The following is an 11,751-nucleotide window of genomic DNA, read 5'->3' as shown; positions in this document are numbered from 1 at the left end:
ATAATAACAGCAGACTATTTGTAGAATAAGTACTTAGGCACACATAGAGTTCCTGTCATTTGCTCATGATGTCCACTTTAATGGAAGTGGACAGAAACCAAATCACTGACTCACAAGCTCAAAATAGTCATCAAAGTTGTTCTGGTTTTATTATGTTTTAAGTAGTGTTTTAATCACACAACACAACAATTTTACATTTAGAAAATGTACCTTTTGATAACAATAGCAATCAGTTTAATGAATAGGTTTCTCACCATTTGGGAATGAGTTCCATAAATCATTATAATTGTTTATCATACAGTAGGCTCCAAAAATGTGAGAAGTTTACTTTTTTCAAGAATATCTTAGTACTTGGTTTGTCCTTTTTCCTTTAGTGATAGCAGCATTCAAGTTAACTCAACAAGTTTGTCAAAGAGGATCATGTTCTCTAGCATAATTTGAGAAAGATTGAAAAAATTATTGTGAGCTTCAATGAAACCAAGAAAATGTAACAAAGAGTCACACATGAATAGTGTCACAAATTTGTTTACTTAATTGGTGACATGGAAATAGTTTCATGGAAAACATTTCTTATTCATTTATAGGGCCTATATATATAGGCCTATATATATGTGTATATATATATATATATATATATATATATATATATATATATATATATATATATATATATATGTACATATATATATATATATATATATATATATATATATATATATATATATATATATGTACATATATATATATGTACATATATATATATATATATATATATATATATATAATTTGTATAATTTCCAAATGTTCTCTTTCTTTTTAAGTTTACATTTTTAATCACAGATTTTCAATGTGGTCTCAGACTTTTGGAGCCCACTGTATGTATATTGTAAGGTGATATGCAGTTGGCAGGGAATTAACGTTAGCAGTGCATTTGTCTTGAATGTTTTGAATACATATGACAAGATTAAATTCCATCCAAGTCTAATGAGAGGAAACGAGAGAAGGTCATGGAGGAATGACAAAGCAGGACTAAGTAACTATATTTTCAAGGTCATTTATCACAGGGAAACAGATACAGCAGGAGGGGAAAGATCTAAATTTTGATCTCGGTGCGGAACGTCTGTGCGTGCTCTAGTTTTGCAGTGTTTCTCTGTGCTTTTATAGTGAGAGTCCCATCAGCCCCTAAACATGACTTGACCGAGGTGGGGTCCACGTCCTCTGGTAGTTGGCATTTATGGGTAAAAGTGTTCAACACTGTTCCATCAGTAGCAAGCTGTTGAACAAAATGCATACATAAGGGAATTAATGATATATTCTGAAAATTCAGTTGTATTATACAGAGACCTGTGTCTGTTTACCTTTTCAGCATGAACTTCAATCTGATTGTTTGAGGTGGTGACTATCACATCCTCAGGTGAGAAGTCTTGGACATCCACTGTGAATTGGTATGTGTCTCCCAGAGTTTTGATGTTCCCCACTGTCCCTGTTTTGCCTAAAGGAAAACATAAAATCTAATGTGATATCTGATATATATTACACAAGTGATTTTGATTGATCAATCGCATCATCCAGGGGTCTGATATTTCCTAATATTCGCTGTCATCCAAGGCGTCGCTACTTTCATATTTCTCGTATCACACTGTGGACTCTTTTGCTTCATACTAGCTTATCTGGCATCATCGTCTCATTTATTGACTGTGGGAAAAAATTACATAATATATTAATAGGTCTATTACTGTCTTGTTTTAGATTTTTTTGACTACATCATTTTCTTAGTTGGAGCGTAAAACAGCCAAGATTATGAAATAAATGAAAACTCAAATCAAAATTTATTTATTACTTTGTCTTTATTTTCAGTGACAACCTCATGCTACAAATGCATATTAAATGTGACCGAAACTATCAGCTAAAGTATTAACCCTGTGGTATTTCTCACTTATGGGTTAAGACAATAAGCAAAACTTTTTTCTTTAATGAAAGGAATGTACTACTTTTTTATGGGATTTCATGATATTGGGCAATATTTACCTCTAAATTATGCACCATTTATTTCTATATGAAATAATACAATTATTAGAAGAAAAACAATATTCAATTATATCCAATTCATGGAAGGAAGATGTCAGCTGGTGGGAGAAAATCATGTGTAATGGTGTGTGTGTGTGTGTCTGTCTGTCTGCCTGTCTGTCTGTCTGTCTGTCTGTCTATCTATCTATCTATATTTCACTAGTTGCTTATTGAAGTGTTTTCAGACATAATTACTTTTATTAGGTTTTCCATTTGGATATTTATTTTGACATTATCCATCGTCCTTATTATTGTAAATTTGTTGTGTGTTCAAATAGCAGGTGAAACAAAAGTCCCCAAGTTCCATACCGTTCCGATGAAGAAACTAAATATTAAAAAATTCTAGACCATCAGAGAGTTCATTAAAAGCAGCAATGAGTATTGGATACACTCAGTTGTTACGCAAGCACCACTATGTTACAAATGGGCGCTCCTGTGCATTAATATCCTTCTCTAATGATGTGTGAAAATTTGCCTTGATGCATCTCAGACTAGAATTTCATAACCATATATCACGCTCAGCAACAGATCGCCCTCGCGCTAAGTCGAGTCATTCCCCAACAGTGAAGTCACAGCACTGGCTCTGGCCCAAAACATTCCCTAATTCACCCTTTCTCTGCCCCCCAGGTGCCCTTGTATAGCACATGTGAACAATCTGTTGTTTTTTACACATACTTCTACACATACCAAGATGCAACTGTGAATATTAAATACATCTCCTGTCACATACATATCACACAGACAAACAGTCAAATGTCTCATGCAGTTTTGAAATTCATATACAACCATAAATACATTTGTACAGTCAGTGCCCACTATTTTATATAGTCATTAAAAGTAATTGGAATGGGAATATTTACAGTAAATATTCTCATAAGAAAACAAAAATGTTTAACGAGTTAAAACTGATAAAGATACATTAGGATTTATAGATCCATAAAGAACTGGAACCAATCTCAATAACTCACTTGGAAATCCCAAAGCATCTTTTGGACACATGAAAGATCCAAAGTCCTCAGTAAAGAGTCCCCGGCTCTTCTCCATGTATGGGTTTGTTGAGGTTGTGGATGAAGATGAGGAGGATGATTTCTGGTGGTAACTGCGCTCCGATCGGTAGGCAGAGGAGTTGGTCGCACTCATTAGTGTGTAGATGGTTTATTTGCCTCAAATTGATATCCAGTCAGGGATTTGGATTAATACAGCGAGCACAGAGTTTATAAATGCCCTTTTTAAAACATGGTATGAATCCACTCTCAAGCCTGTTTGTATTAGCTGTGTCTCCCTAGTGTGGCTATTGTCTGTCTGGCTGTCTTTTATATGGTGGGTCTAGCTTGAGAGTTCTTACTTCTGTGTGTGTGTGTGTGTGTGTGTGTGTGTGTGTGTGTGTGTGTGTGTGTGTGTGTGTGTGTGTGTGTGTGTGTGTGTGTGTGTGTGTGTGTGTGTGTGTGTGTGTGTGTGTGTGTGTGTGTGTGTGTGTGTGTGTTAATTGTAGGACGACAGTGTGCTATAATTATCGTGCGAGGGAGAGGGGCTCTGTGGTCGGAAAAGTTTTGTGTGATGAGGGCTTGAGGTTGAGAAAGGGGCTCTGACAAAGACTCAAAGATAGGAAAGGGAGAGAGATACAGAGGGGGGGTGAGTCAACAGCTGGCATTCCAGACACTCACTCCCTGAAATAGCTGTCCCCTTCCTCTCTCCCGTTCTGTGTGCTCTCCATCCATTTTTTCATTTTTCTCCAGCCTGCCATCCACAGCAATTTGCCATGATTTACAAATGCAGCCGTCAGAGGCTTGCAATGCCTGTCAATCTGAAAATTACAGTAAACACAGATCCTGAGGGTGTTCATCTCTACATAAACAACAATGCTGAGGAATGACATTTCAAACTGAGGATTAACAGAAAGATGGAAGGAATTTTGATGAGAGAGTGACGTTGAGGGATGGATGACGTTAGGAAAACGGATTAGAAGGCATTTGTTTTTGGAGGGGAGTTGCTAATAATAGACACTTTAGTGTTTACTCCTCATTACAGAATTTGCATGTATTTTCCGTTTCCTTTTCATGAGTTATTTAAAACAGGGATGCACTGATATATTTCAAACAGATGCCGATAAGTCAATAATTATTTTTATGCTATGGTCAAATAAAGACGAATGCTTTCATCATAACTAACAGTGCAACTACAATGTAAATAAGAGATTTGTTGATTATTACGGGAGTTTTGGTGCAAGTCCAGAACTTAGTCACTGATAAACTTGCGCTGTTTGATTGACAGCTCCAGCGATTGTAAATTAAGCTTTCTTTGATCGCTTTCTATATATAATTTAATCACAGTTTGAAATTATTATTATTTTCACCCTCCTAAGAGAAACAATGTGAAGTTGACCGTTTAGTCACTGGGTTGATTTACTGACACACAGACAAAGAACATCTGACTGTACATGTATAAATACATTTCAGAAATCACTGGTCACAGATCAGGCATTAGAATTAACACGGTTACTTGCGTTGTCGCATTACTGTCGAGTCCATATTGTAAAAGTCTGTTTGCAAAGCCTGTGCCGAAATTGCGACTGATTTACCAAAGAATCCACAGTGAAATGTATCACATACAAATTAATAATGTTCAACTGAGAAGTTCACATGGTTGAAAAGAAATAAAATAACCACATTCATACCATTAGGATCCTTTGGAAGGTAATGTTATTTTTAGCCCAGGGATCCTGTATGGCTCTTCTCTCCTTGTCATCTCACTAACACGCCAGTGGGCGGGGCCAAAGTTGCAGTGATGAAGTAGCCGTTGATTTTCTTCTGCAGAGGCGGTCTTTCCACAACGAGTCATTTAGGCTTGGTTACAATAAAAGCTAACCAGGAAGTTTTCAATTCTGAAACTTACAGGATATTCTTATATGATGACCTCTCAAGGAAAATTTTAAATTCTCAGTTCATGACCCCTTTAAGTGAGTGTTAGACAGCAAAGGTAATCTGAATGTAAAAACGCAATTATTAAATATCTAATATGACCAATACTGATAAATAAAAAAAAATCTATCAGCTGATAACTTATTTAGTACCCATATCATCCCTATAGTGTTAAAAGGTATAATTCACTCAACAACAAAAAAAGAAAATTATGTTATTATTTAATATTTACACCCTTATTTCAAACCTTCAGTGGAGCATAAAAAATATATTTAAGATATGTATCAGTGCTTTTTTTTGTCCATACAATGAAAACCAAAAGGGGTTGGGTAACATTCTTCAAAATATCATCTTGTGTTCTGCAGAAGAAATACAGTTTGTAATGACATGAGGGTGAGTAGATGATGACAGAATTTTCTTTTCTTTGACTTTAAGATGTTAATTGCATTTAAAGTATTTTTTTTAAATAATAGACAGCATTTCTTTGGAGCCTGTGTTCAGAACTTCAAATCTATCTGGTTGCATGTAGTGTACCCTATCACTTTAAACACTTTCAAAGATTGTCTAAATCTAGCTGAGAAAGTCAACATTACTTCTATCAGCATGTGTCATGACACCAATGCAGCTCTTCTAATTTGATTCTGCGCTGGAGAGAGAGAGAGAAACAGAGAGAAACAGAGCATTTAATCAGTCAACAGTATAATCGCGACTAGCACAGTTTGTCCTCAGGCTTAGTGAGTTCACTTCAGAAAGTTCACTTGATATCCTCACAAGTATTCAACTGGTTTATGGATGTCATTGGACTGTCCTCAGGGGACGGTTTTGTAATAGTATGAATAAACATAAACTCCACACAAGGGTGTGTGGAGATAAATAAGCCAATATTTAGTTAATACATATTTGAGATATACAATTCACAGATCAGGTATAATATTATGAACTAATAATTGTGTTGGTCCCCCTTTTGCTGCCAAAACAGCCCTGACCCGTAGAGGCACAGACTCCACTAGACCCATGAAGGTGTGCTGTGGTATCTGGCACCAAGATGTTAGCAGCAGATCCTTTAAGTCCTGTAAGTTGCGAGGTGGGGCCTCCATGGATCAGACCTATTTGTTCAGCACATCCCACAGATGCTCGATTGGATTGAGATCTGGGGAATTTGGAGGCCAAATCAACACCTCAAACTCGTTGTTGTGCTCCTCACACCATTCCTGAACCATTTTTGCTTTGTGGCAGGGCGCATTATCCTGCTGAAAGAGAACACAGCCACCCGGGAATAACGTTTTCGTGAAAGGGTGTACATGGTCTGCAACAATTCTTAGGTGGTACGTGTCAAAGTAACATCCACATGGATGGCAGGACCCAAGGTTTCCCAGCAGAACATTGCCGAAAACATCACACTGCCTCTGCCGGCTTGCGTGCACGCGTGCATCCTGGTGCCATGTGTTCCCTAGGTAAGCGACGCACACGCACCCGGCCATCCACGTGATGTAAAAGAAAATATGATTTATCAGACCAGGCCACCTTCTTCCATTGCTCTGTGGTCCAGTTCTGATGCTCATGTGCCCACTGTTGGCGCTTTCGGCAGTGGACAGGGGTCAACATGGGCACCCTGACTGGTCTGCGGCTATGCAGCCCCATAAGCAACAAACTGCGAAGCATTGTGTATTCTGACACCTTTTTATCAGAACCAGCATTAAATTCTTGAGCAATCTGAGCTACAGTAGCTCGTCTGTTTGATTGGACCACAAGGGACAGCCTTCACTCCCAACGTGCATCAATGAGCCTTGGTCGCCATGATCCAGTCGCCGGTTCACCACTGTTCCTTCCTTTGACCACTTTTGATAGATACTGACCACTGCAGACCGGGAACACCCCCAAAAGAGCTGCAGTTTTGGAGATGCTCTGACCCAGTTGTCTAGCCATCACAATTTGGCCCTTGTCAAACTCGCTCAAATCCTTAAGCTTGCCCATTTTTCCTGCTTCTAACACATCAACTTTGAGGACAAAATGTTCACTTGCTGCCTAATATATCCCACCCACTAACAGGTGCCGTGACGAAGAGAAAATCATTGTTATTCACTTCACCTGTGGCTTTCATTGTTCATTGTCCATAAGTGTCATAAAGTATGTAAATACATTACTGTCGGTAGTACTGTACACATGTTGCAACTTTACACAATATACAGAGAGTCCTTGGACTAAAAAAAGGTTCAAGGACCACTGCAATATATGTAAACATACATGGAAGCTCAGAGAGGGGTTGTGTTGTGTTATTGTCTGTGATTTTCTCAGCTGCTGATCATTACATAATATAGGATTATCATTGTCGCTCAATGTGAATGGCTTGTTTGGCTGAGTACAAGTACATGAGAAACAAACAATGCAGCTAGAAATACACAAAATAGAGACTCAAATTATAGTACCAAAACAAATCATACAATAGTAAAGGCTGAGATGAGAAAGAAAATGCATTTAAATAGCCTGGTGGCATCCATACGCCTCAGTCAATATATTCTCTTTTTGCATTCACGGCTGTCTGGACCCATCTGAGAAAAACGAATGGAAATTGACAGGGAAAATGAACAGAATGCGGAATGACAGAGGGTAGCTGCTCATCAGTCATGGAGGGAGGGAAGGATTATTATTGTGACATTTCACGCATATTCCCCCTGTGATCCAGTCACTCCTTTGGGAGTAGCAGATTGGTTCTGTCAATGGGGATAAAACAATTCCAAAATGATCAGGGAGTTTTAGATTTCAAATAAGCTGAAATTTCACCTTTTGTCACTGTTGGGATCATGGAAGAAAGTTGTAGAAAAGAATTCAAAATAGAAGGACACAACATTGTTATTTATTACTTTGTGTTTTCAGAGTGCAGAAGCTGTGCAAGCCCTCAGCTAAATTAGTCATTAGGGATATTATATGAGCATGTGCAACAACAATAGCTTTACTGTTTGCCTTCGTGTGTGAACTACAAGGAAATGAATAATGCATCTTGATGTTTGTTTGAAAAGATCAATTTATTGTCTGAGTTAGTGCTGATAATCGTGACTATGATATAAATTCCACAGGGCAGGAAATAACAGCTAAAATACAGAATGATGCATTGTTTTTATGCTCTGAAATAAATTAATGGAATCCACTGATGCATAATGAAATTATAAAATGAAGTATTTCCACCACAGCTATGTGATTTTGGAAATTATGTGTGAATCAATTATTGTGCGTGACATTGATTTGGTGTGTGTGTGTGTGTGTGTGTGTGTGTGTGTGTGTGTGTGTGTGTGTGTGTGTGTGTGTGTGTGTGTGTGTGTGTGTGTGTGTGTGATTGCTTTCACCTTGAAGGTTAATGAAACAATGCTCAAATAGAGACCATATAAGGGGGCAATCACTATCTAAATTATGCAAAACATGAGAAACGCTAGGTACACTTTTGAATTCATGCTGCTCTTTTCACCTGTTAAGAAATGTAGTCAGGGCGAGTGAGTGTTATAAGAGTACCGATGACAATTCTAAAGGTCAGTCGGGTTCTATCACTTTCTGCACTCGCGACCTTAACAGCAAAGATTCATAACACATCACAGGTCATTTCATTAACCACCAAATTAAAAGTTCCAAAAGGCCACAATGAGCTATGTTCCAAATGACATTTGTGAAATCAAAATGAATTTCAGAGAAAACAAAAAAGAATCTTGCATTGTTCCAACTGAGTGCCTGCCCAGAGGCAAAGCAGCAGAGGACGTGCACCATAAATAAGTTAAAGCTTAATTTTCCTTTCATGCTACATCTGGCGACGCCAGGGTAAAGAGTCGAACTGACCTCAACGTTCTTTCATGTGGAATGAGTCAACAGGCAGAACGGTGAGCTCTCTTTAAACTTTATATTTTAGTTTTCAAATGGCTTTAGTTTGACATTAAATCATTCGCAATATTTCGGGATTATCTGTTAAGTAGCTTATCTGGCTTGTCATTATAAGGAATAATGTGCACAGTCAGTCGAAAATTACTAAGATTTACTTAAGAAATAAATGCATGGAAATGAAACAACGATTTGAGTACAAATTATTGTGTGGTTTTACAATATAATTTTACTTAAAGTCAGGGTAGGTGATTTGTTCCAGAAATATTTGTTGGTCAGGATGTGAAGTCTCTTCACATCCTGATACCAATCACTAAGTTAAGCGGTCTAAATTCGGTCCGAATGCAATGATACGATGTCCTATCTGCAACGTATGCATTTCCATACCTCCGCACACCTATCACATGTCATAAGCACGTTTCATGCTATGCAGAGTTAGACAGACGTCAGTCACCCGAGCACCACAAACAAACAGCCGCCACCTTTTACAGTTCCTCCTGAACCAAAATAAGGAGCTTATGCTTCATTCCCGCCATAACTAGTGAAATTTGGAAGAGATGTAAACCTGTGCCGTTATACTCTGAGTGATTCAGGACTCGAATTTATGCGTATCAACGCTGAAATGAATCTGCAGCAGTCAGGTGGTACAGGTCAGTGCTCTTTAAGTTGTTTATGTACATTATTATTGTAATGTTATGTGCTTTGAGACAGGTAGTTTAATGTCGTCTCTCGTCTCGTGACGCTTTGCAAACTCTTCTTTTTGCGTTCATGTGTTTTGAAGAAGGCGTAGCTTTGGAGGCACTCTGAAAGGCCGGTGGGATTGTATGCTTTCAACACTAGCTACCTACCCTACCTTAAAGCTAAGAGTCCACAGAGTTATGCGAAGACAATAGCGGAGTTAACGGCTGAGCAGTCTGAAACAGTGTTGCCATGGATGACAGAAAATTGTGAAATATCAGAACACTAGATGGCACGACTGGCCAATCAGAATCGAGAATTCCAGAGCGACGTGTGATAATTTTTTGTAAAATTGCACTTAAGTCGGTATGAAGCTTTTCTTCCATATTGTGATGTAGCCTATATACGAGTGAAACGACTTCTAAAAACAAATGTAGGGTGGGACTTGATTTTGTCCATCGGGAATTGATTAGATAGTTGGATCGTTGTGATTTGCTATTGGTGTGATCTCATGCGAGTGACACGTTGTCCCTCGTATCAGTAAACACGTCATCACAAGAGATGTTTCTGCAAGAGGGAGGGGACGTTATTTTGATGAAAGCTTATGATTGCACATGATGTGCATTTATAACAAGTACTTCAATATTCCATAAAAAATAAGAATTGTCCATTTTAATTTCATGGTGACACAAAGAGCATGCATGTTGCATTTCAGACAATGGATGAGATTTGTGTAAATGTAAAGCATCTTGAAGAAACTGAAGAACAGTGCACACATGAAGATAAGACAGACCCAGATACGGTGGAGGAAAAGCTTATCAGCTCTAATGAGCATTCATTGAGACCCTGGCAACAATCGCGGTCACGCATCAGAGGTGAGGTGGATCATTTGCAATTTCCTCCCCGTCATCGATAATATCACTATCAATCCTCAATGCTGTAAACTCAAACCATCATAATTAACAACTGTAATTTTTGTGCTTTGCATTTGGGCAGAGTGTGTGCTATGTGTGAAGAAGGTTCTGGTGTCATTTGCTAGCATGGAGTGGTACTGTTATGCCCTCTTAGGGATCATCACCGCTTTAATGAGCTTCTTCATGGACATGACTGTAGCCAAGCTGCTGAATGGTGAGCGGTTCCACCATGTCACTTAAAAAATGGTTAGTACAAAATGTACATAAAGATGCAGGTGGGTCAGTTGGGCTAACTGTTTGAGCACTGAAGCATTCCAGCAGCTGAGTGGGGCAAGGTCTTTCAAAAACAGACTTGACCTTAGATTCTCTTTTATTTCTCACACACTGTTAAACCTCGGCCCATGTCCTTCTCTCTTATTAGCTCACCAATGGCTGTACCGTTGTCTGAAGGGTCATCACCTGCTGCAGTTCCTCTGCTGGACGCTTTACCCAGCCTGCCTCTGTGCTCTGTCCACCAGCTTCGCCCATAGCATCAGCCCATTCTCTGCAGGTCAGCTAGATACTCATCACATCTTTTCATTGTAAAAAGAAAAATTGCAATTAGTTCTATCTAAATTTTGCCATTGTATAAATTGCTTATATAGAGTAGGTCCATCCTAGATTATTTATTATAATTATTTAAATCCATGATTAAAATATTATGTGCTTTATCACGTGTAGATGCATGAGATAAAATCAACAACAACAACAACAAAAATCTTTAGTGTAGGCCTATTTGAAATAAAAACTACATCAATTCACCTATTTTGCTTGTTGGTTTGACTTAATATCTGTATGCAGAATGCATATTCTTGAAAGCATCAGATGCATTCATGAAAGTTGTTAATTGGAATTCCTAACAAAATATATAAATCCTATAATATGGAAAAATATCTGCTTAATGCATGTGTAGAAGATGCAGCGCAACTGGAGTGGTCAAATTTATACATGCAAATATGTCACAGCGTTTTAGACAAACAAGTCATTTTATTATATACTGCCAGGCCAAAAAAATGTAAATAGACAAAATGCTTAAAGCTACACTGTGTAACTTTTTTTGTTTATTCTTAGCTAAAAACACTTAGTTCTTTCAAAAATATATGTGCTCATTAATGTATATTTACTTCTTTCAAGTAATAAAGTATTCTCGTAAGTTTATAATATGCCACAGAAAATACATACGGGTAAGGGGTTCGAATGCGGGTCGCCATGTTGCCCCTCCATCTTGAAAGTACATCAGCCAAAGAGGGACATACCCGTAAATTCAGTGGAAG

At 38.0% G+C, this 11,751-nt stretch overlaps 2 protein-coding genes across 2 annotated transcripts in view; one reads left to right on the top strand and one right to left on the bottom strand.

The window, feature by feature from the left end:
* Nucleotides 1–758: 758 nt before the first annotated feature.
* Nucleotides 759–11,473, bottom strand: hspb7 (heat shock protein family, member 7 (cardiovascular)). Its single transcript, XM_079803173.1, has 5 exons — nucleotides 10,865–11,473; nucleotides 4,742–5,626; nucleotides 3,036–3,871; nucleotides 1,359–1,492; nucleotides 759–1,273 (listed from the first exon to the last, which is right to left on the bottom strand). Exons 3-5 carry the CDS (start codon nucleotides 3,205–3,207, stop codon nucleotides 1,094–1,096), a joined length of 486 nt encoding a protein of 161 aa, XP_079659299.1. The 5' UTR covers nucleotides 3,208–3,871; nucleotides 4,742–5,626; nucleotides 10,865–11,473; the 3' UTR covers nucleotides 759–1,093.
* Nucleotides 8,372–11,751, top strand: part of clcnk (chloride channel K) — a 15,786-nt gene continuing 12,406 nt past the window's right edge. The window contains exons 1-3 of the mRNA XM_079803174.1: nucleotides 8,372–10,399; nucleotides 10,521–10,652; nucleotides 10,860–10,988. Coding sequence (XP_079659300.1) covers nucleotides 10,222–10,399; nucleotides 10,521–10,652; nucleotides 10,860–10,988 — 439 coding nt within the window. The 5' untranslated portion in view covers nucleotides 8,372–10,221. The remainder of the gene's footprint in view (nucleotides 10,400–10,520; nucleotides 10,653–10,859; nucleotides 10,989–11,751) is intronic.

This window comes from Gobio gobio, assembly GCF_949357685.1.
Source record: "Gobio gobio genome assembly, chromosome: 21".
In the NCBI taxonomy this organism is placed as follows: Eukaryota; Metazoa; Chordata; class Actinopteri; order Cypriniformes; family Gobionidae; genus Gobio; species Gobio gobio.
Note: the sequence above shows the minus strand (reverse complement) of the source record. Positions and strands in the feature narration are given on the sequence as shown.

Coding starts and splice junctions, on each gene's coding strand:
- hspb7 (XM_079803173.1), bottom strand. CDS start 3,207: ATGAGTGCGACCAACTCCTCTGCCTACCGATCGGAGCGCAGTTACCAC. Junction 1,493..3,035: donor AGATGCTTTGGGATTTCCAA/GTGAGTTATTGA, acceptor GTTTTCCTTTAG/GCAAAACAGGGACAGTGGGG. Junction 1,274..1,358: donor TTGAAGTTCATGCTGAAAAG/GTAAACAGACAC, acceptor TTTGTTCAACAG/CTTGCTACTGATGGAACAGT.